The sequence below is a fragment of the Saccostrea echinata genome, unplaced genomic scaffold, assembly GCF_033153115.1.
Source record: "Saccostrea echinata isolate AGI-Se365-2 ecotype Australia unplaced genomic scaffold, CSIRO_AGI_Sech_v1 ptg000062l, whole genome shotgun sequence".
Taxonomy (NCBI): domain Eukaryota; kingdom Metazoa; phylum Mollusca; class Bivalvia; order Ostreida; family Ostreidae; genus Saccostrea; species Saccostrea echinata.
The window spans coordinates 3518372-3544419 of NW_026889811.1; the positions used below are offsets into that span (position 1 = coordinate 3518372).

The 26048-nt window shown below is 34.7% G+C and overlaps 1 protein-coding gene across 3 annotated transcripts; it reads right to left on the reverse strand.

Annotated features, from left to right (window-relative positions):
* Positions 1-10369: 10369 nt before the first annotated feature.
* Positions 10370-24158, reverse strand: LOC133175504 (serine/threonine-protein phosphatase 4 regulatory subunit 1-like). Of its 3 annotated transcripts, none has more exons than XM_061310618.1 (21): positions 24062-24158; positions 23935-23979; positions 22850-22961; positions 22621-22727; positions 22363-22505; positions 22200-22260; positions 21659-21744; positions 18979-19083; positions 18368-18433; positions 18113-18271; positions 17722-17846; positions 16748-17616; positions 16458-16549; positions 13939-14124; positions 13601-13762; positions 13318-13418; positions 13041-13161; positions 12660-12772; positions 12275-12435; positions 12013-12182; positions 10370-11811 (listed from the first exon to the last, which is right to left on the reverse strand). In XM_061310618.1, exons 1-21 carry the CDS (start codon positions 24066-24068, stop codon positions 11800-11802), a joined length of 3003 nt encoding a protein of 1000 aa, XP_061166602.1. In that variant the 5' UTR covers positions 24069-24158; the 3' UTR covers positions 10370-11799. The 3 variants fall into 3 exon arrangements, with proteins under 3 accessions (XP_061166602.1, XP_061166601.1, XP_061166603.1); XM_061310617.1 differs by having other exon boundaries at positions 16458-16600; XM_061310619.1 differs by lacking the exon at positions 24062-24158 and adding an exon at positions 23437-23719 and having other exon boundaries at positions 16458-16600.
* Positions 24159-26048: the final 1890 nt, after the last annotated feature.

Here is a 26048-nt window from a genome sequence, read left to right on the forward strand (position 1 = left end):
AAAGAAAAATATAATAATTTAAATCCCTTACATGCAATTATTTAACGAGGTTCGCTCCTGAGCTTTTGAGCAGATTTATATCTTAACCTATACTTAAAAAATTCTGCATAAAATTTTAATTCTTACAGTAAATTTGAATTCTACAATGCCAATTAAACTATATTCAGTTAAAACTTCATGATAAAATTCCTTACCAAAAGCATTAAGTGAGGAACTATATTTTGTGGCGGAAGGTTTTTTAGAAGAAAATGATCATTTTTTCTCTTTCGAAGTATTTAAAGTATGTTTAAAAGTTTGGATTCCTATTTTTACATGCAGTCTGCACACAGAGTTATTTTGTGTAGCACTTGAACTGTTTTACACTGGTCCTAAATTATATATCAAATAAACTGTCATGAATTCTATCATTATATTTAATAAATATAGCAAATATATTGTGAAATTAATCAAGAAAAAAAAAACATCCCTATTTTAAGCTTAAAATTAGCACTATTTTAATAATATCTAAAAATTAACATCACAGACCCCCACTTTTTATTTTCTTTTCTGAATACATGTATATAAAATACTTTTCACCATTCTTTTTAAATTCAGTAAAATGTAATTACTTTCAAATGATTTTTTTTTGCTTGTTAAATTTTTAATGCCAGAAAAATGAATTTTTTTGAGTGCAAAAAGGTCAAATAATTGAACATGCGGAGTAATTTGAAAATTTTTTCGTTGTCACAAATTTTAATGTGTCTATCCAAGATGAAATAAAACTGTGTTTGTTCCCATAATTTATTTGAATAAAAAAATATTAGAGGAAAAACTTTAAAATTGATTGATGTGTAAGACGTATTTTCAGTGCAAAAAGGTTAAACTAAATGCTCTGTAGCGCCAAAAGAAGTACATTGACCCCCATCTTTTGTTTTGATTTTTAATTAAGCTATGTGTATAAATTAAAAAAATATACTTGATAAAAAATTCTCATTACTTTTGATGGCAGGATCCAACCTCCATAAGACATATAAGCAAATAAATTTGAATATTTCAATTAGCCAGGACCAGACAAGAATCCCTCCTTAAGCTGTATATATGAATTCTGCCTTTACATACATTTGACTGATTTAAAAAAACAGAATTATCACTCGATTAGTTTCTTTGGCTCATCAAAAATCTTGAGCGTAGAAGTATTCAGAACCAATGTGAAATGTTAATAAAGAAATTCGAGAATTTTTTTCTGTTGTTGCAAAACTTAGTCATTCCCTGTTTATTTTATTCGGCAGAGAAGGATCTAAGTATATCTAACACTCTATTTTTGAATGGAAGAAAGGGAAAGTTGGGTGAATTATCTGTAAATAATAACCATGACATTCAGTTATGTCTTAAATAGACTGGGTGGAATTTTCTATGCAGATAAGGGCAAAAACCTGCCTTTTCAGACACTTTTAATACTTTTCCAATTGAATAAACCAGATAGATCTAAAAAAGAGTGTATTGTGAATTTCATTTATAAATTTTTATTTTCAATTATTTTATTCCAAATATTTAGTAAGTTATGAGCCAATATTAATTTTATAAAATTAGACTTACTCACAAAGCTCTTCCAGTCTTTTTCAAACTATACACATATTGAGGAATAACCATCCCAGAACTCTGTCCCACGTCCTAAACTCGAAAGATCATAATTCATTACAGGTTGACGAGCCCAATTAATTTCAAAGAACCACACGCGACATTTCCTGAGCTAACCCTTAGCGATTTGCAGACTTCCACTTTCAGCTATTGCACTGTCTCTCTATAACGGAAGCTACATAATCAATAGGAAATCTTCAGATCAGATACATGTTCATCCATAGAATTAGATATTGCCGTACTTAAAACTATAAAATATAAAAGAAACAACTTAATTATTGGTGACAAATATACATCATACAGGGTTTATTGTTTGTAACGAGCTTAATTGCTCACTAAGTTATTGTCACGCCTCTAGGAGAACGTGAGTATATTGTTACAGTCACGTGATCTTTGGAAAAATGAAAATTTTCTGTAAAAGGGGAGCTTAAGGCGGATATTTGTGAAGGTTGTGTTCATGTAAATAACGTTAAGTGGGATAAGGTTACAGAAAACTTTGTCATCGTGAGCAATAATTTGTGAACGACAGAAGGTAAATTATTGCCTACAGGTATAAACCTTCCTGGCCAAATATTCCAGTCGTTAGTGAACAAAAACCTTATTTAAAAAATTGATTTATTTCATTATATAAACATTTTTATCACAACTGAGCCAGGTGGTCAAAAAAGTTTGACTACTGTTTGCTTGATTATCGCCTGTCCGTTGTTAACTTTTCATAACTGCGCCATCTGTTTAACATTGTTAATATTGTGGCTTCTAACACAAGGGTGGTACAAGGGTTGATCTAAAAGCAATGTTACATCTGCTATAAAATCTATAATAATCAAATGTTATCATCAAAATTTGACATAGAAATACCCCTGTTTGTTTTAATTCTTGTCTTTTAATTTCATTCACTTTTTAAAATATTAAGATAAACACAATCTTAGGTTTTGTCTATCGCCGCACGACAAGAATGTTACCGACGTAGTTATGACGTAACATTTCTGTAGTTTCATTTCCAGTTCATCCGCAAATCTTTTTAACCTATTATGTGCCTCTTTTTAATAATCCTTTCTGCTATTTTGCTTGAACCTTCAAAATTATTTGAACATTTCCAAATGCTATTTCTAATTTCATTCCTTTTTGCGTGCATCTTATGTATATCATCAAATTCAAATATAAGTGTCCCAGAGAAACGTCACGACGTCGGTACATTCTTGCCATGCGGCGATAGACGCGACCCATGCATCGTTGTGTTTATTTTAATATTTTGTAAAGTATTGCATATATCTAAATGAAATTTAAAGTCAAAAGTTAAAACATATAGGGGTATTAGTACTACTATATAAAGTTTTGTTGAAAACTGTTGATTACTGAAGATCATATAGCAGTTGTGACGTTACTTTAGGATCAACTCTCGTACATCGACTGTAACCTCGTACATCGACTGTAACCTCGTACATCGACTGTAACCTCGTACATCGACTGTAACCTCGAACATCGACTGTAACCTCGAACATCGACTGTAACCTCGTACATCGACTGTAACCTCGTACATCGACTGTAACCTCGAACATCGACTGTAACCTCGTACATCGACTGTAACCTCGTACATCGACTGTAACCTCGAACATCGACTGTAACCTCGTACATCGACTGTAACCTCGAACATCGACTGTAACCTCGTACATCGACTGTAACCTCGAACATCGACTGTAACCTCGTACATCGACTGTAACCTCGAACATCGACTGTAACCTCGAACATCGACTGTAACCTCGTACATCGACTGTAACCTCGAACATCGACTGTAACCTCGAACATCCCCAAGCGAAAAAAAAAGTTAAAGTGCATTTTATGTAAACAGTGGATCCTAAACTTGGGTGTGGCTCATCAGAAGTGGGGCAAAGACAATGCTCTTCTCTTTCAATCAAACAAAATACCATATGTTGAACCTTTTCTCGAAGGTGAGCAGATTTAAACATATTTAAACTTAAACAAAATACGAGTAATGAATATTGAATTTTTTGTCATACTTTTTACCTAGTGGTCTCGAATAGAATTCTTTTAATTGAGCCTACTCTAATTTTCAATTTCGCTTAAATCATATCCCTACTGGAACGACGCATGGGCACATTGTGTGTCACTTGAACAAATCAAAAATCCTTCTTTGCCAAAGGATGCTTTGTCCCAAGTTTGCATGAAACTGACCGAAGTGGAAACAAATTGTCGATATACAGACGACGAACACCATCTTCTTAAATTGGGTCAGGTGAGCTTATATAAAAAGCTCACAAATTGTCAGTTACATATACATGTACAAGTTTACTTAAGTTTTAAATTTACTAGTACTTATGAAGTGTAAATCCTTTTCATCACAATATTGGTTTGAATACTTCAAAACTGAGACCTAAAAAAAGAGACCCAGCTGAGTGTTGTGACCTGTTTACCACTCGTGGTAGATTTATTTATGTATTCAAAAGAATATAATGACCTATATATATATATATATATATATATATATATATATATATATATATATATATATATATATATATATATATATATATATATATATATATATATATATATATATATATATATATTAACTAATGCTAAAATGATATAACTGCAAAGCTACAAGCAATGCAAGTATACTAGTTGTCTATGATAGTTAATTTTATGATGAATATTTAACTGCAGTTTAATTTTCATCAAAACAAGTTGTGTTTTTATAAACAAGCACGTAGTATCGTTTTTGAAAGTGAATGGAGGGGGGGGGGGGGCTCTGGGGAGGCAGAAAACATATTTGAAAACTTACCTGAAAAATCTTTGACAAAAAAATGTAAAAGGTAAATATCTCCAGACTCCTAAATCCTATTTCGCGTTTGTGTGTGTGTGTAGGGGGGGGGTCATTTTCACCTTTTCTCACAAACAAATCAGGCACGTAGCATCAGGGGCGACCTGCCCCTCCCCCACTTTTTTCCAAACATAACTTTTTACTGTTGAAATTTTCATGAAGGGGTGGTTGCCCCCCCCCCCCCCTTTTGTTGCAGTACAGTCAAATAAGGGTAATGTAGTAGTGTATGTATAAAATTTGGTACTGAAAAAAGTTGGAACCTACCCCCCCCCCCCCCCCCAACGAAACGAAATAGGATTTTTGAGTTTGGACGATTTTCCTTTTTTTTTTTTTTTTTGCTTGTCAAGTCTTTTTGAGGTAAGTTGAATTTTTTCTCTGGCTGCCCCCCCCCCCCCACTTTCAAAAACGATGCTACGTCCCTGCAAATTATTTTATTAATGCATTACCATGGGACGATTGAACTATACTACAACAAAAGGGAGATCAGTCTTTCAATAAATATTTTCAATAGTAAAGGATTATGTTTCGGAAGAAAGTGGGGAACCCCATCCCCCCCCCCCCCCCCCGATCTACGCACCTGATAAAAAGGGTCGAAGGTCAAGTTCAATTTCATGTGATCAGTATAAGTCTTATATGCAGTGCTTTGCCAAAGTTAAAAAATTGTGACAAGCTATGCATTCAACGCCCCACTTTTCAAAAAAAAAAATACAAGGCGTGAGACAGACATGCAGACCGCTGGACCGATACAGGACGGACAAAAGATCCCATCGCTGTTGAAATGATATTTAGCCGTATTTTGCAATTTCTTAACTTAAAATAAAAATGATTTTGTGGCCGGATTTTGAACATCTCAGAAAGGAAATTAAATCAAAATTGTCCTTTGGGAGGATGGATGTGGTCAATGTGTTTGTGACGAATGAGAGAGTTACTAAGCACGCTGTGTCACTTACGGGCCCGGTAGGACTCAAGTTAAAAGCCTAAAAGGCCTTTATTTATGTAGCATTCTCCATAACCAATCACTGGTATGACAAATCACGGCACATTCATCCCGCATCTAAACACGACTTCAGATCAATCTACGATGCGATATTAAATGGACTGCGAAAAAAAAAAAACAAATGAAAAAATATTGTTTTTGTGAGAGAAAAAATCACAGTTTTGAAACTAAGAAATATATCAAGGGCGTTTGTTACTTGTTGTTACGTTATTGACTAGAAAAGTGTACATAATAAAAGGTAGTCTGTGCCACGTTCAGAATGTTTTGCAAAGAACACCAGCGCTTTAGGGATAAGGAGAACGAGCAGCGTCTCTTAAAGGGGCCTGGACACAGTTGTATTGTTTACAATTTAAATGTCTATTTTTATTCAAAATGACTTCAGTTTAATGATTTGAACTTGCATGAATATTCTAAGAATTCAATGACAACGACATTCTTCATAACATCACGTCAAACACCTGTGTTTATACACAGGGCACGATCTCTGTTATTGTTAGTGTTTACGTTTTACGGGTGTGTTCGATTTGTTTAGTCTGCACACATCAGTGAGCTCGGGCTGACACTACTGGTGAATTGTTTTTTCTTTCTCGCATTTCTACTCTGAACTTTCTGGATTATAATTTTTTTTTATTTTTCATTAATAAGTGTTATGGATAAAGTTTACTTTGTGAAAGTGCAAGGATATGTATCAATCAAACGCGTCCCGAAATTTGTAGTTTTAAACACGCTTTTAATATATTTGGATGTGAAATGCTCTAGCAACATATAAGTCATGATATTATTTAGAAAATTTGAGAAAATATGAGCTTCAAATATGTGTCCCAGCCCCAATATAGGTATTGGCAATATTATTTTAAAAATAACTTTCATGGTTGCCATGGTAACATAGTGTAGCCATACAAATTCTTTTAATTATGTTGCTATCTTGAGGAAAACCATGGGATTTCAAGACTGGCATATACATCGTTAAGATCTTGTAACACAAATTGTATAAGAAAATTTTTCCAAGGAAAAATATTTTTCAGCTTTTTGTACATACTTTTTCCTATAATTTCCGTAGCAAAGCTCTATTTATAGAATTTAATTTGAATTTTTGGAAATGTGAAAATTAGTACCACGCCAATGATTTCAAAAATTAGTTATATAGAAAAGGCACTTTTGAAAAATACAGGATCAGATTAAAACACACATATACTTAATTTGAAATTCCTTTAAAACCATGGCAACTATAATGATTGCCAATCAAGAAATATCACATTTGTTGTAAGGATCTTTCTCTATTATTTGACGCAGTGGTAGAGCGTTTGCTCTAGAGTCGCGGAGTAAGGAGTTATTCCTTACGTCGCGGGTTCGAATCCCACTGTGGGACGTGGAGACCGATCCTTCGTATGAGACCGTATTTATAAGCCGGGGCTCCGTGTCGCAGAAGGTGCTGGCACGAAAAAGATCCCTCACTGCTCAATGGCCCTAAGTGCCGAGTATAGGTCAGAAATTTTCAGCTTCCACCGGCAAGTGGTGGCGTCTCCATATGAGTGAAAAATTCTCGAGAGGGACGTTAAACAATAAATAAACAAACAAAACAATTACTAGGGGAACTTGTTCTCGGGATTTCTATGGATAAGCAATAGGGTTACTCGTTCTCAAGATTGTTGCCGGTAATTTCTCGGATAACTTAAAGGGTTGACAACAGCTAGGGAACCTATAGTTCTCGGATTACTATAGGTTAACATTAGGATAACGTGTTCTCAGATATGTGTAAACAATAGGGCAATTCGTTCACAGAATTTTGCGTGGTAGGAATGTGAACTTCTCAAATTTTTGCGGGTTAACAATAAGAGAGGTTTTCGGATGACTATATAGGTTAACAATAGGACAACTTGTTCACAGATTGCTAGTGTTGGATTGCTTGGAATGTTACGGGTTGACAATTAGGGCACTCGTTCTCTGATTACTATAAGTAAGTAATTGTCTGACGTCATGGCGTCAGACAGTATTAGATTTAGCCAAGGCTTGTTGGTCAAGTCGTTCAATAGAATTCTTGTGATAACTTGATCTTGGAAACTTCATACTATCTAAACTATTAATTGGCGAGCATGTGGAGTATAGGAAACATGCTAAACACCCAAACAAGCCAGAGTATTGGAGCCAATGCCATTATTATCACATTATACATTACAAATTACATAACATTTGGCCATTCTCGAAAATTGCATCATTCATGTACAGCAAAAACAGAAGGAATGAAGCTGGTCAGGTCAACACTATCAGATAAACTACTGATTGGATGTTTATTTTCAATGCATGCACTATGTCCCTCTACCTTTAGAATTTTTATAAATCTACACATATTCATAACTAGCAGACGTTTGATTTATTCATAGTTTTAAAAAATATCAAAGTGAAGGATAAATGTTGAATATTCTTTTGCTTTAAATTAATTGCAAAGATATTAGCTCATTTGAAAAACGTTTATTATTTTTAATAAGACATTTCTTAATTATCAAAATTGTTCACCAATTGATATTTAGATTTTTATGTGTTGTAACTTTTTCTTTCAAAAGCACTGGTTATATCTTTCTATTCATTAACAGGCCCGTTGGAATAAATTTCAGAAAATTTCAGTTTCGGGTGGACACTATCAAGGAAAAATTCCTTATCGGGCATAAAAAAAATTATCCAAAGTTAATATTTACATAATTCAGGGGACACAAGCATAAAGTACCTATGTATAAATCCTCGAAATTATTGAGCTCACGGTTCCCGAACATAGAATAAACTGATGTCCAAGTTTCTGAATTGAACTTTTCTTGTTTCTTAGTGCTAATTCATTTCATGACAGAGTCATGTTGGTTACACTGGATTTAACTTTTCTTGATTCTTCGGGAAAAAATAAATTTGCTCAAGTCAGACAAGCTTTTTAGGAAAGCTAATACTTGTGGGGAACTTGTTCTTAGTTTGTTATGGGTAAATTAAATAGATAGAGCAACTCGTTCATAGATTGCTATGGCACCCCTACTAATGTTCGGTTCCTTTAATTTTTGGTTTTCTGTAAATTTTTAGAGCCATTCTCTGTAATGAATTGAACATAGGGGCTATGGCACGCATAGTTTCAGAATTTCTCCAAACTCTCTGATAAAAGTCTTTGATTTCGTAAATCAAGTCAGGCAAAAATTGGTTGCTACGTGTCATGTTTATCATGGCAACATGCCCTGAAGTTCGAAATATGGCATTTTTGAACATGTTCAGAGTCCCATATAGTTAGCATTTGCAGCAATGCAAAGATGTGACTCATTGTTTCAAAAAGTTGAAGGTCTTGTGTCTTAAAACATGATAAACATATTAGGGAAATCATTACTATGGAAACATTTTTTTCAAAAGTAATAATTTCATTCATTCAATTTTATAAAGTCATACACTAAACAATAAAAGCTATGTAAATGCAATCAAATAATAGATTTTTTTGTTTGTTTGTTGTTTAACGTCCCTCTCGAGAATTTTTCACTCATATGGATACGCCACCACTTGCCGGTGGAGATCTGCAAATTTTGACCTATACTCGGCACTGAGGGCCATTGAGCAGTGAGGGATCTTTTTCGTGCCAGCATCTACTGCGACACGGGACCTCGGTTTATACGGTCTCATCCAAAGGACCGGTCTCTGATTGGCATGTCCCACAATGGAATTCGAACCCGCGACGTAAGGAATAACTCCTTACTGCGCGACTCTAGAGCGAACGCTCTAACCACTGCGCCACGCGGGCGACCCCTAGTATTTGTAATCCGAGAACAAGTGTTCCTAATAACCCCTATAGAATCTGAGAACGAAAGGTCCCATCATTATGCAAGAGAAAGGAGATGGGCGAACATAGCGTGCAGAAAGCCTATAGCTTCAGATATATTCAAATCATGTTCAGTTTGTGAATTCAGTATTTAAAGTTCTCATTATTGAAATTTATGAAATTTTGATAAACAAAACTTTTCTGAGGAAAATTTACTCGGCAAAATTTATACTTTTATTAAAAAAAAATGTGGTATTCGTAGGGTTCGAACCCTAGCAATAAAAATCCTGAGTATTATTTTCTTTCGCGACTAGCACGCTAACCACTAAACTACGCAAGTCCTGATGAATAGTGGCATTTAAATCATGTTTGTGATAAGACCCTTGACTTAATGGTATTTCTCGAAAAGATGCGTATGATCTGTCATAAAAGTATATTTTTAAGGTATAGTGGGTCTTTGCTCCACTAAAAAATGTTTATTTTCATGCAAACTTCGAGGATTAACTTTCAAAAAAATGGAGCGAAGACCCACTCATATCGAAAAATAGTGTTATAGTATGAGAAAATGACTCCTTTTGCTCTCTTTAAAGTGTGTACAATATTTCATAAGGAAATAATTTCAACCTTTGCGGGATTTTTGCACTTGTAGAGACTTTACATTAAGTATATTTTAATGTTAGATGAAATATCAAGGAAAATTTTGATATAATTGAGATTTAATTTTTCACCTTCATGAGTTGCCCCATTTTTACCCGTTTTAATACACATAACAATGTTAGAACCAGTTGCTCCATAGTATTAAACGAGATGCACAGCTGGTACTGCAAATTAAATTCCCAGTGCAGAAATTCAAAAGAATGTCCTTCTCACAAGACAAAAACTTTCGGATATATTAACAGAATTCAAGAGAATTTTGGTGCACTCATTTACTCCTTTTCTCACTCTCTATAAAAGTAGCACCTTTAAAGTTTAATTTGTACATTTGACACTCATCTTCATATAATTCCATCTTAGTGGTTGTTTTACGAGTGCAACATACATCTTTCAATTTTGACTATTAAAACAAATCCCAGTATATAACCTAAATGTCGTTAACATAATTCATTAACATTTACTGAAAGAAATAAGAACTCAATTACTGTCAATACAGTTTTACTGGCATAATCTCATCAACAAAATCACAGATCAATGGCATTAAAAATTTTCTATAAAATATCAGTTTCAATATTCTTATCCCTTCATGCTCTGTAACAAGACATTAAACACATAATTTATTATCCCATCTTGGAATCGACCAAGACATGAAACATCACAATCATACCCTTATGACTGGTTCACAACTCATTATTCTGGTGTTCCAATATTCTTTTGTTTCCATTTTATGGCACTTATCAAACTGAACAGAGGTATATAAATATCAAATCACTCTAGAAAAGATTTAATCACTTCAATGGTGTAGCCTTCAATGTTCCTTTATTTTTTTTCAATAGCCAAAAATATTTTGTTCAATAATAGAGTTTATGGATGACTTTGTTTACTTGTTTAATAAATCTATCCAAATAAATCTTAGTGGAATCTGCTTGAAAAGCTACACCTCTATATAGCATATATCTCAATCAATTGGTAATGATAGAAGTATTTCATACAAATTGTATTTTCCTTATTTGAAGTTGAGCAATAGATTCACCCTTGAAATAACTTAGTACATGAATGATATACAGTAAAACATAGTTATAACAAACACATTGAATGATAATAATGAATTCACACTTACAGCAAAGCTATTTCCAATCCCCCTGGTTTTAAAACATAATGTGAACTTAACGGAAATAACAAATTATGTTATTGCTCATCCCTGGCACTTTGCTATAAGTATGTTTTACTGTATTTCCACTTAGATGCATTTTCAAAATTTGTCAGAATATTAAGAGGAAACACACATCAGTCAATCCACATTACAATTCCTAGAAAGTTTGTCCATTGGACAATCTCCTCTCACGTATCCAGATTATTGCAGCATTTGGCACAACAAACAAATGCAATTTAATTACCATTTCCATTAACACTTCTTTTTTTCCACAATGAGGAATTAAAACTATTTAAAACTTTAAACAAGAAAATATGGATATACAAACAAAACATGGATATTTCTCTACAATATGTGACAGTGGCCTCCAATGTGTTGTAATTTATATGATACCATTTTGAAATAAAAGTAAATAAATTATTATAATAAATAAATTTTGCACAACATATTGCCATGTTCTGATAAAACATCATGATATAAAATTCACAAAGGTTTTCCCAATAAAATAACAATAAGTTTTGCAAATATTTTGACACTGTTAATCTTGTTATACATAAAAAGATAAATCATGGCTAATTTGGGTAACAATCACTTAATTAACAGTATTAAAGGGACAGGTTTGTCTTGTACTTGCTTAAATATCCTTAACATACTGGATGACACCTCCGAGATGCTTATAACAGTTTGTAGTATTAGGGATGGTGGTGAGATACATTGCATATCACTGGTTGGTCCCTGAGTAGAACAGTCCATCATGACTAAACTGGCAACTGAAAAACCAAAATACATGTATTTTACCTGAAGAAAAAGAAATCAATAAAAGCTCATTTATGATTTAATATTTTACTTGGCTCAAGACTCTACTTGTTCCACAGGAAAATGTGTAATGATCTTTTTGTGTTCCTCTACAGAACCTCAATCACTGAGGACTAATCTTTTGTGTACCTCTACTTCCATCCCTGAGGACTTACCGTTTCTACATCAATATCCTCGATAGCATCGTCCTCATAATCTAGGAGACTGGTATTCTCTGGCACTGGGTTGGCAAAATATCTCACATCTCTATCCCCATCAGTCTGTAATCGCTCCAAAGTCTTCAGAATCTCTGCATGTTGAGGGTGATCATCATTGGTAAAGTATTCTGCAAGTAAAACAATACCAAAACATCCAATACTTATTAGCTGATTACATATTTATTTGGAGAACCCCCTTGTTTTAAAAACACATTTTTACCTCTTGTAATTATCTGATCCGTCATGACTTTGGAAAGAGAAAGCCTAACATTAGGCACAGGATCATGACTTATGTTGAGCAGGACTGGAAGCAAGTGTTTGGAAAACAGATCCAAGGGAAGCGACTCATCCTCCAACACAGCATAACACATCTGCACATAGCTGAAAGACAAACATGCATTACCTTTTAACTGTATATGTAAACAATCCAGTTATCACACTCAATTAAATTACTGATAAAATCTTGTGCATTCCAGGACAAATGCAAATCTTCGATGTAAGTATGCATAGATTTTGATGTAAATGACATAGAGAATGAGTGTAATGAAGATGCAAGTTGGATGTTGAATTTGGACCATAAATTTTTTGTTGGACTTTGTACTTACATTTGCCTGCAAACCCATTTGTTGCTCTTTGCAAATTTGGACACTAGTTCATTCAGCAAACCTTCTGTTAATTTTTCATCTTCATAAGCTAGCCTCTTTACCATAGCACTCATCTATTAAAACAAAACACAGTATATTTTCACTAAATATTTACCCTCTCACTGCACCGAGACGTGTCGAGAAAACAAAACACAGTACATTTACACTTAACATCTCCCCTCTCACTAGATACAATGTTTATACAGTATATTTCTGGCCAGCTTGATTCTACTCACCAGTTTGTAGGCCAATAATCTGACCTCTGACCCTTTGTCCTTATCTCCCCTCTCACTTGATACAATGTGTATACAGTATATTTCTGGTCAGCTTGATTCTACTTACCAGTTTGTAGGCCACTAATCTGACCTCCGACACCTTGTCCTCCATTAGAGACAGACAAATTGGCAGCAGGTGCTGGCTGATCTCCACAGAAGAAAACAACTCGGATGTCATGATCAGCTGTCTACAACACAGAAGGATCTATTAACAGTCTGTAGCAATCTCTTTACACAGGTAGGTAACTTATAACAAGTTCAGAGCCAACTTTAATAAAGAATCTCAACATTTAAAACATTTGTAACTAATTACTGAACACTATACATTTATTCCTCTAACTTACTCAGCCAATTCCAGTCTAAATCTCCAATTTCTGGTATTGTCCGTGTTCAGAAAACCTGATAATTTTGTCAGATACTGCCTTCTCACATCTGGTTTTAGGAGCTGGAAGCATAAACATTATGTTTACACCTTCAATTAAAACTTGTTAATGATGAAGATAGACTACCATCAAGACACATAAAAGAAATCAAGGAAATATCTAGAATCACATCACTTTTCTCATTGCCCACAGCTTTAGCTTCTATTTTGTTCTGATCGTCTAAAATTCAAAAAGTAATATATACCCTCAAGAAATCAGCCAAGTGTTTTAAAACACCAATTTTGACCTCATCTAAATCCTTCAGGAATCCGTCAAATACTGGAACAAGATCTCTATGAGTAATGTCATCTCCAAGAATGATAGCCATCTCATGTATAGAGAAAGCCAGGGTTCTCCTCACTTTCCACTGAAAACAAGATTATACGTACTTCTATAATCTGAGATCCATAGATCAAAAATTTTAACCGATTTTTACAAATAACTAACATAAAGAAGTGCGCGTCTCTTTATAAATTTTGATTTAGTAAAAAACATTTTTTACAATCTGAGACCTCAGCTTGTAGTGTTACTTAACCAGGTTACCTGCATATCTGAGGCCAGTTTATCGTATAATACTTTGATACAGTTCCAGTTCTTTCTGCCTAAGGTGTAAGCTACAGCTGGTAGATTGTAGGCACAGTGTTTGGTGATCTCCGTGTCGACCGTCTGGGCTCGGGAAGGATCCACCATCCCTAGGTAACTCTCCAACAGACTCTGTGGCACAATGTCCTAAAGAACAAGCATACAATCACATCTTTTGTACCAGGACTTGTTATACACTGCTTTGCCAAACCATAAAACACTCTACTTACTTTCTTATTAATTTTTTATTTCTCAATACAGAAACTACTTGAATGTAAAGTCCAGGGATAGACATTAACTTTCAGATTCACTTGCCCTTCGGGCAAGTGATCTCAAATTTTGACTTTTCCGAATGCAAAACTTGGTTGCCCAAAATTAGGAAAGAACTTAAGAAAATTATTAATCAATGTAAACGTTATGATAAGAAAAAAATGTGACCAAATACGAGTACACTACTGTCAATTTGGCAAGTTGAGCTACCTGAAAAAAATGTCGATGCATGGTGCATTTGTACATAAATGTATAACGCTGTACTTGAAAAGAAAATTTAACCTGTTAACTCACACTGGCATGCAACAATAATCCTCCGTTTCCTTTTAATAAAATTCATATTTTCAAAAATTATTTTCGGTAGGATCCTTTTGTGATTCGTGATTTTCAGATATAACTGTGAAGCAATGCTTAAGGAAGATGCTACGAAACATGCATCTTATCTTGATCAGGATACATCGTGTTACACTGTACTTATATTCTGTGCTTGAATAAATAATCTAATTTCCTAATAAGGAGTTAACAAAATTTTGTCAGAGGTAGAGCGTATTTTCTATGAAAGAAAATAACGAACCCGATTTTTAAAAGAGCGGTATAATCCAGAAACACTACCATGGAATTTCGAATGCAAAAACATTATCAGTCAGGTGCGTGGGGGAAATCAAGTCTTCAATTTATTGTTTTATTTATAAATTAATGTAAACTAAATAAATATGTACATTTGTATGAGAAAAATTCACTTGCCCGATTGGACAAGTACGTAGACAATTTCACTTGCTTTAACTGAGAATTTACTTGTCCCGGGCAATCGGACAACCGTTAATGTTGATCCCTGAAGTCATTATACTATTACAGTGTGATCAGGTATGTATAATGCTGACTTTCCTAGAAATTTGGAGATGGTAGTTGCGAGCGAGTTGAAAGTCAAGAAAATAAACAATTCTTATTCATTGTGAATAGCACGGTCCTGTTCAGTATTATACAACTTGAAAAATACTGTTTAAAAGATAATTCCAGAAAAAGTTTTGCTTGGTACTGTGGTTACACACTTTTTAGTTTCATGTGGAGACCTTTGCTTACTGCCCAGGCCTCAACATCCTCACAATGTCAAGGTTTTGTGATTTCGGAACTCCACACAACCCCTTGACATAAGTCATTATTTAAATGTTGGGCTTGTGGTTACACAACGTAATGGAAATTATAAACTACCCAATAAGAATTATTTTTCAAATCCGTCGTTATGAATACGAAATGATGATGGCCCTTTGGCATAACTGATTTTAAAAGGTATTTTAAAAAGTTGAAATGTGAACAAAGAATGTTTGTAAGAATGATATGTAGCAAATCAGGAAAGCTTTGACTTTGATTCTTCATTTAGCAAATCAGAAAAACTGTTAAGGAAATTTACCGCGCTTTTTCTTAATAATATAATAACCTTGTCTTAAATCATCAATATTCACATTGAATACTGAAGAGCATATCAAGGAGGACAATATTCAAAAAAGTAATCCGCGATGTTTTATTTAAAGTAACTAGTCACAAATCCTACACTATTGACACTTTTCATTTTTAAGACAAGTCATATTTGTTTACAAAACTTACCTACAATAAAAGCTTATTTCTGATTGGTTCCAGTCCTAGACCAGGAACAAACGAAATAGTAGCTTTCTAGCCCAACTTTTAAATAACGACTTATGTCAAGGGTTTGTGTGGACTTCCGAAATCACAAAACCTTGACATTGTGAGGATGAGGCCTTAAGTATTTTAATTTAATAATGCCCACATTAGAATTGCAAGTCATCACACCTGTTTCACAACTGAAATCAAGCCAGTCTCATCCTCTTATTAAACTAGCTCGATTTCCACTGGGCTTCATATCATTTGGACGTCATGACCAGGCAGGGAAAAAATACTACCATTAGCACCCCTTCACCATGTCCTCATGAACCAGTCAAATAGTGGTTATCCATGTGCAGTTATTTCCACAAAATCATTCCACAGTATCCAATTATATCCCCCCTTTTTAAGACAAATTTAGTTCCATTTCCTCACATTCATCTCATATTTATAAAGAACTTGTGTTGCACTTGTTTTTTTTCATTTTGGAAAAAAAATGAATCAGCAGATGTCACTAGTTTGTATGCAAATTTCATATAGAGATTTGCAACATTTACTTGCATTCTATAAACTTTTGTACAATAGTTGTTTACCTGCATCTGTGCCAAAGAAGCTTCATCCATTGTCTCTACAATATCCTGTGAACTATCACTGTCAATGTAACCCAGACTAGATCCACTGATATCTGTAAGAGGCAATAGAGACAGCTCAGAAAAACTGTCAATAAAGCCATAATCTGGAATAAATAGCCACCCAACTACATCAGATTCAATTCTTAAACATTATATGAGTTTAAACCAATATAAAAAACAATATCATTTAATCTGTAAAGCATATTTTATGCTATTTTCACAAAATTTTCTGTCTTTATTCAATTACGCACCATGTACCACACCCTCCATAACTTCATTCAGGTTCTGGCCGAGTACATGTGTACTTCCAATGTGGCTGACAGACTCTTCAGACACAGAACTAATGCTGGCGGTGTGGATTTGACTTTTGGACTCTCCATGATTAGAAGTACCGAGAGGAGAGTTCACAGAATCCGTCAATGATATACTACCCATATCACTGTTGATTGTATCACATTCATTCTCCGTGGCCGTACGGGAAGATACGTTTACTCTGTCCATATCTTGATTGTCATTTAAAACATCTAAATCTAAACTAACTTCTGGTAGTGGGTCACGCCAGAAATTAAAGGAATCATAGTTATTTACTGAGGAATCAGAATGTATATGCACTACGTCTTCCTGGCTTGATTTTTCACTCTCTGATTTGTTCTGGTCTATGGAATCACAGCTGGCTTTGGTATCCTCGTTACTTGGCTCGTCACTACATATACTTTCGGTGTTCTCCTCTCCTTGTCTAGGGGCACCTGTTTCCTCAGTATCACATTTATCACAGTTTTCTTTCTTGGATCCAGCTTCATCAGATTTAGAACCAGACTCGGCAAGTCTCTCATCCACTTTTTTTGCCTGGTATTCTTGAGCTCGTATTTCTTCCAAAGACAACTCGCCATCTGATGAGGGATTATTCTTTGTAGCACAGGTAGAAATGATTATTTCTGTTGTGTCGTCAGTTTCACTGAGGTCCATGTTCGTATCACAGACTTCACTTGATAGCGTTTCACTCTGGGGGTTATCTGGGCTCTGGTCCTCTGCCAACTCATCTGTTTCTTCTGTTAACCCACTTGCTTGGATTTGTTTACTCTCATGCTCCAATTTTTCTCCAAGTTCTCTCAGTTTTTCACTAAGAGTACAAATACACACAATTCACAAACTTTCAGATCATTTAACATTTATATGAACAATATTCAATAGATTTCATTGGGTCCAATGATAACCCAGAACTTACATGTTATGCAACTGTTCCGCTTGGACACTAAGAATGCCTTCTTCATTGACGTACAACCCAGTTAAGCCTGGATCAGCAAATGTCGATATGAATGGTCCCAACTGTTGAAAAGCTGCCATACGAACCTTGAATATAAAACCCATTCCATTAGATATTCTCCAGAAAATTAGAGTAGATACATGTTAGCTTCAAACATCAGTTCTCCTCCAGCCTTTAAAGAAATTTCTATGGCACTTAAAGGCAAAAAAGACCCACTTTTAGTATTTAACCATAGGTGAAAATCTGTTTCTACCTAAATCCATGATAAGTATGTTTAGAGTTCTTTTAAATGTTTCAATAACACTATAAACTTTTACCCATTTAAGTAGCTTTTACCATATACTCTGCTTACCCATCTAGAAAGATCACAGAGGAGATTGACAAACAGATTGGCTAATTCTCCTTTACGGACATCCTGGGAACAGGAGCATGATACCACCATAAAACACTCAGCACATGCCTTTCTAACACCCCACACTCCATCCTCACACAAGTAATAAAATTTAGGCAACTGTAAAAATCAATTAACAGAATTACTGAGCTTGAAAATACAAAGACTATCACCTGTTTATGGATTTGAAATTCGTTAAAATTTAAGAAGGATTACCAAATGCTGCTCTGTGTTGTCTTGACCAACAACTTTACACATATCACCAAAGTTTGCCGCACACACCTGCAAATATTTACATTCAGTATAACATCACTATGAAATCCATTGGAAATTTACATTTATCCCCCTTATGACACCCAAGATGTCACGGAATAGTAGAATACACATTTAAACAGTAACTATTCAAATAATGACCCTATGAAATTGTTGTAAAAACAAAACAAATGAGAATTTACAATTAATTTGTCATTTTTACCCCCTTGCAATATTTATTTGCGTCATTTAACTTTCAATGTCAAAACAGCTCGAGCTTCGATTAACCACATTAGTTTTGAAAGGCACTAAATTTATAACAAAGATGAATGAAATTAAACATTTATGAGAGAAAATTAGAGAATGTAAATTAAAGGCATTGAATTCTTATTTTCGGATGTCATCGTTCTATACCATCACCTGCCTGTGCCAACAAATTATAAACTGAGCCAACATGTCGTAAATGTGTCAACTTTAATAAACTGCCGTTAGGGTTTTGGAACTTGATTCTCTATTATATGAAATAAAACAATTAACAGAAATGTTTTTGTCGATGGTTTTTATACTCTCCTTACCTTCCTCACATGAAAGAGTGGGTCTGTACACATTTCGCAGAAACGTAGTAAGAACAAACGTTCAGTCATGTCTTTTCCAAGGAGTGGGGCCATTTTGCTCATAAGCTAAAACAAATTAAAAGGAAATGGTGATATACATGAATTTTACACACTCGCAACAGGGAGATAAAAAGTTGACAGTCCCCCCTCCCCCTCAAAACACAAACATTTTGAATGGAAGATAAAAATAAAATATTATTAGACAGTCTAACTAGCTGTGACGATTACTTGCCTGTCATCAAAGCTGGCTGTGATATGACGAGCATCAGCACATCCCAGCCACTTTAATGCTAGCCATGCAATCAGTAGTCATTTAATCTTTATGTTGCATGCAAGTATTTTTATTCTCTTCCATATTAAACATGCAAAGAACAGCAGAAAAAAATCATGCAACATGTAATCAACATCTCTTAATAGGATTATCAAATCTGTTCATGCAAAACAACCAAGTTAGTTTAATCTTCTTGCCTCTAGTCCTGGTGATTATGACAAAAGTCAAGCTCATCAAAGCTGGCTGTGATATGACATGGACAACACATCACCACCACTTTGACAACTTCAATTTGTCAGTTCCTCCACATATCTTCATTTAGTTCACCTCCCCGTAGAATCCAGCTCTTTCAGCAACACAAGCTCATCAAAGCTAGCTGTGATATGAACATTCTCAACACATCACAGCAACTTTGACAAGTTGCACAACTGCTTCTTAAAGATATGGTTCCATCAAATACAGCAGTTGACTGTGTTTAGATCTGCAGGTAAACAACACTTAAAGCTCATCAAAGCTGGCTGTGATTTGAAGATTGAACAATTCACAGCCACTTTGTGAGCTCCTTGTCTTGTCTTTTAGTCATCATTTCCTTCTGGTATCAAGAAAACAAACTTGAAATCAACAGTATCAAATGTAAACTGGACAAAATTATAAAGGCAGTCATTCACTTCCTCGAGTAAATTCCTTCCTTGATTTAAACAAGATAAAAAAAGGTATTTAAATACTCTTCCTTTCCTTTATGAGAATTAGCATTCATTACAAGAAGAGTGGCAACTAGGTAAAGAGGAATGAAAAACTAAAAATACTGGAGATTTAACTAGGCTTTCATCAACTTAAAGAGTTCCTGATTCATAGTTTTAGAACTACTGTCCAAGTATTCTCATGAGTCCAGAACACAATTGAAGGGCAAATCCCCTCACACCCTCCTTCTCCTTTAATCTTAAAACCATCTTACTAAATGTGGGTTGCCCGCATGGCGCAGTGGTAGAGTGTCTGCTCTAGAGTCGCAGAGTAAGGAGTTAATCCTTACGTCGCGGGTTTGAATCCCACTGTGGGACGTGGAGAACGGTCTTTCAGACGAGACCATATAAACCGAGGTCCCGTGTGGCAGTAAGTGCTGGCAAAAAAAAGATCCCTCACTGCTCAATGTCCCTGAGTGTCGAGTATAGGTCAAAATTTGCAGCTCTCCATCGGAAAGTGGTGGCGTCTCCATATGGGTAAAAAATTCTTGAGATGGACATTACACACAAACAAAATAGGAAATGTGGAAAATGGGATTGACGATACAGCTATTTAAATTTTTCAAACGAAATCAACCCAACAAGTAGTACGAAATCCTTATTTACTTTCAGAACTCTAAGCACTGCCACTTGACAAGTTATAATTATCAACATCAATTACACTTAAATAAAAAAGGATAACAAAACAAAACATCAAAATATCTTCAAAATACATCCCTGTGACACCTTTGGGGAGAGGGGAATTAAATCTGAAGACAAGACTAAAAACCTGACATTTTCTTTCAGAATGTCCTACATTCTATCAGTGGTGTGTGGAAATCAATTTTCAGTTTTATGATACACATCCATCCTAATGAAACCATTTCTTCTAAAAAGAGGAAATGCTGACACAATTTAAGAACATATTTATTAAATTACCTCATGTAAATACTTGCCTCTTTTAATATATCAAAATAGTGTCTTGAGTGAAAATGAAGCTCATCAAAGCTGGCTGTGATATGAACAATCTCAACATTTCACAGTCACTTTAATGCCTTCATATTTCACAACTTTCTCTACCATCAATAGAAATGGTGCTTCACAAGACCACTTCCGCCACACAACCTTTGTCCTGATTTAACCTTTCGTTGATTTTTTTGATTACTCTACTGATCCAAGCAGGCTGTGATATACTACTTTATACATCACAACCACCTAGTCAGTACAGGACATCAAAACATCTCCGCCACTCCCTGGACAGGTCTAATCCTCCACCAAGCTGCGTGCATCTGACGGGGCTCATCAATGCTGGCTGTGATAATACAATAACACTACAACATCCTACATTGACTGCCTTATCATCTGCTTCTCCTAGACATATAATTCTAAAACCAATGCCATGCTATAACTACTACATCACCTGAAGACGTGTCTCTGACCTCCTGCAAAAGACAGAGTAGTAAGACGAACGTCTTCACATCTCACTACCCATGTCTTTCACAATCAGCCAAGCAATTCATCTTTCCCGCAGAAAGCCTTAATAACAACAAGCCAAGCATTTCATGTTTACTATCAAATTCAATGAAGTTATAGATTTTTACTACTGTCAATGATTTTTGAAAATCTGTCTTGTGAGAAACTAGATACATACAGCAACAGCTTCTGTTCTGTAATCGTCTAAACTGTCAGGACTGGCCAAGTCCAGAATAACGCCCACTACTTGTTGTTCTATGTCCTCTGAAAAATAGGTTCACAAAATTATTCATCAGTTCTTAATCCAATGAATTAAACACTTCAAGAAGTATGCACTAAGTAGGGGGTGTAACTATATTCAGGGATACACAAGGACTGTTCCGTATTCAGTACAAAAACTGTACACCTTTGTATCATAAAATATTTCAAGTAATTTTCATTTTTTTCACATTTAACCTAATTGATTTTATTTGTTTACTTTAGCTGTCTTTTTTTTGTGTTCAGAGCTTATTTAATGTTACAAAATTATTTATAAACTGATAATATAATCTTATCCTTTGAATTTCTCATTTTAGAACAGACATACAAATTAAATTAAAAATATGGAAGGTGAAATGTTGCAATACATAATACAGCCCTAGTGTATCATGATATATTACAATATGCTCTAGCCGTATTGTTACATCCCTAGTGATAAGGTGAGGAAACTACATTTTTACCTTTACATATAAGTTCTTGTTCCATTAAGACTAGTAAAGCTGCCTGGCTTGTTTTTCGAACCTTGAAAAGAATAACACACATATAATTAAAATACAAAGGAAGTACCTTAAATTGAATTCTGAATGCATTTTAAATTTTAAATCATTAAATACTAATCATTACCTGATTATTTTGGTCATTAAGGTATCTCACAACCATAGGTAAAAGATAAGATGAAATAGACCTATCATAGATATCCGAATTGTCTTGACAATAAACAGCTAAATGGGGCACTTGCTCCATTAACTCGGACCGAACAATAGGATCTGCAATGTACAACACATAACAACTAATAAAATTCTCTCTCAAGATTTTTTTTCCTTTTAAATTTCAAAAACTCAGCAACAATACTTCAGAGCCTTAATTAGAAGTCTTCTTTACCAGAGTCTTGTGACAGTTTAACCATGGCATTAAACACTGGCAACACGTCATCCTCTGTTTCTTCCACTGCCCGCAGTGTGTCCAGAAGCCCACGTGCAACCATTTGTCTAAAATATACAAATATCAATCATTTGTCTACAATATACAAACAAAATATTTAGCCAAATACAGCAGTAAATCTGTAATTAACCATTTTCCAATCTGCATGTTCTCAGACATAGACCATTACCTTGTGTACACATTCTCACTCTGCATGTACTTTTCAAGCTTTTGAAGTGGAGTAAGTTTATAATCTGCATTGTACACATCATCACCTTCCAAAGAATCATCAAGACCATATCCTAAATAAAAATACCATCATCATATTCAAGGAAATCTTAGCAATACATATAAAGAACTACAAGTAATATCTTTGTTCCAATTATAAAGAGCTGAACAAAAAACAATATACTTTAGACAGAATTACACACATCATATAAAAACATCTTTTCTCATATAATTTAACAGTGCAATGGCATAATAAAGAATAAAACGTTTATATGGAGAAAATGATGAAACGTTGATGACAAACAAATCCCATGTGCGCGCATCGATTTTTACGAATAATTCACACACAAAGCCTTTGTTCGTCACGTTGACTCACAGAGGTAAACAAATAATAGTACAGACTTATTTATTACGGAGAATTCTCTAAATTTCAACACAAACGACAATTCAGTATGCACAAATTGATAAAAAATAATTTGGCGCGCTTGCCACAGAAAGCAATGTGTCAAGGAAGCCCCCAAAACAAAGGGAAAAGCTTGACCTACTTACCATTTATGCTAATGATACAAATTCGTTACTCATTCATGACTAACCATAACAAGTAGAAAATCGATAATTTTTGAATTGGTCACACTAAAACAAATTGGTGGTTCGGAAATGTTCTGAAGCTGCAATGGCGGTTCCACGACATCCATTCAAACCCCCAATGCGCGGGAATAATTACAGTTCAATAGGTCAGCAAAGTCCAGGTCATGTGACCTAACCATCATGGCATCAAATTCTCGGGAAAATTCGGCGTCTTGTTTGAATTTCAATCCACATACACGTGTTACTTTAAAAACGTAAACAAATATCACCTAAACTTGATCAACAATACTTAAGACAACAAAATACGCAATGGAAACAAAACAAACATTCTGTATTTTATTCATAAATTACGAATAACGGCGCGAAAGAATACAAATCACAGACTTCGGGACGTTTTCTTCTCCGCAGCACTAAATAATCACAAATGCAATAATTAGGAGCTTAATCGGTTAGACTTACCGTCATCGGGACCATCATTACCTGGGTCCGAGTAAAATTCGATATCTGAAATGAAAAGATATTGTAGCTAAGTATACACACATGGCATTCTTCGGAAGCAAATAATTATAATGTGAGGTGGACTCACCCGCCATATTGGTAAAATCCACGCACTGATTGTTACGGGAAAAGTGATTGGTTGATCCTAACCTAGTGCCCGTGTTTTATTGGCTCGTTTTCTTTTGTTATGCGAATGGCTACGATCTTTCACGAGTAACATGACGGAACGGTGCGAGAGGCCAAAATGTCGGATCTAAGTCATTGAAAATCATTATACACAACCCATCGCTATGGATTGCGATCAACCCAATGTTGTCAGCTTTGTGCATTTTGTCGTGCATAATCAACGTCGCACTTTTCTTTAACACTTTGATATCAATTCAATAAAAAGAACAAAAGACAAAGTTCTTTGTAAATGCTTGGGTGTGATGGGGCAATGGGTGCAACTATTAGGAGCGTCCGCTACAAAAAATAGGACCACGTGCTTTTGTTATGCAACCTGATATGGAGATTGTTAAAAAAGAAATAGGGACTTTTGTTATACTTTAACGACTCGCCATCTCTGTGAAAACATTCTTGTGATATTTTTGTTTGTAAAATATTTCATCCAGTTTAGGTTATGTGGGCGGCTCTAACTTTCAGCTGGGCGGAAACAAATACTGTACCCTGTGGTTCTCGGTTTTGTGGGACGGATCCAGTGTTTTCTATTGGCGGTTGCGAATGGTATAATTATAGGCCTAAATAGAAATCATGGTGCGATAAGAATGTGCGTGTATATTCCCTGTCATTAATAAGCTTAATGTTTGTTGAACAGTTGAAGTGCTTTTGATTATTCATGGCATTATTTACAAAGATTCCCACCAAAAGAAAGGGATAATTATTGTAAAAGTGCATCAAATTACACTGGAAAATGATTATTAAAAAAAAAAAAAAAAAAAAAAAAAAAAAAAAAAAACGCACAAAAACCGTTGGAAGAATGGAGTGAATTGGATGCGATCGATTGAAAACATAATGTTTAAAACATAATTTCCATTATTCATGTGTGTGATATGTGAAGAGATATAACTTCAAGAATACACCAGAACCAACTAAAAATGGTGCCCATTCATTAAAAAAAAAAAAAATTCTGGCTCCGAGAAGGGGTTACCCCTCCAAGACCCCCCACCACCGCACCCCATTACTTAGTTACCAAAAACCTGGCAATGACCGCCCTTTATTCTTACAAGGTCCCAAGAAAGAAGACAAGGAAAGGGACTATAAACTTGATTTGAAAAAAAACTTAAATAAAATGTTTGTAATAATTTTTTTCTTAACAAGATTTTACAGCAACAATATGTAAAATATTTACAAACGGAATGATACATTTGGCAATTCATATTTATAAATGAACACAAAAGTTGGAAAAGAAGCTAGGGACCATTTGATGTTGGATGAGACGGATCGGGAATCTTTATACCCCCACCCCTCCCCATCCCCTCAAGTTGATGGCTTAGTAGCCGGCGGAAGGGAAGGTTCCGGTAGCTGTATAACATATTTTGTGAATATTTACAAGATGCATTTTGAAAAACCTGGAATTTATGTAATTCATTTCTTTTCGATCACATTTCATTTGCCCATCCAAAGCCGGAAATGGATTGCACATTTCTATCTGTCTATAGTAACTGTTAAGAAATTTAATATTAAATAGATTACTACTCGCATTAACTGAACTTGAACTCTGTACAAGCGAATAAATAATGAAAGGGGGGGGGTCAATGCACGTCTTGACGCGGTCAACTAACAAGATATTTAAGGATAAACCAAAACTTCAAACGATAGGTGAAAATGTTCTATTTTCAACTTATTTGTGAAACACGATTAATTATCTGTACCAAATCTTTCAGAAATGTAATATTTATGTATATTATGTAACAATGTGTCCAAAAAGAAGGAGAAGCAGAAGGAATTGGGAAAATTGCATTTTCTCAGTGGAGTTTACCTTATAATTGGTCTTGGCATTGACCGCATAAGTTGCTTAAACGAACCTATGTTGGATAGGACGGATTAAATCAATATGACAATATAAAGGTCAAGGT

What these genes read in the sequence shown, in the direction of transcription:
- LOC133175504 (XM_061310617.1), bottom strand. An exon ending in TAATGATGGTCCCGATGACG is followed by an intron (nt 22,962 to 23,934) that starts GTAAGTCTAACC and finishes ATTTTTATTTAG; the next exon opens with GATATGGTCTTGATGATTCT. An exon ending in AAATGGGTTTGCAGGCAAAT is followed by an intron (nt 12,436 to 12,659) that starts GTAAGTACAAAG and finishes TTTGTCTTTCAG; the next exon opens with CTATGTGCAGATGTGTTATG.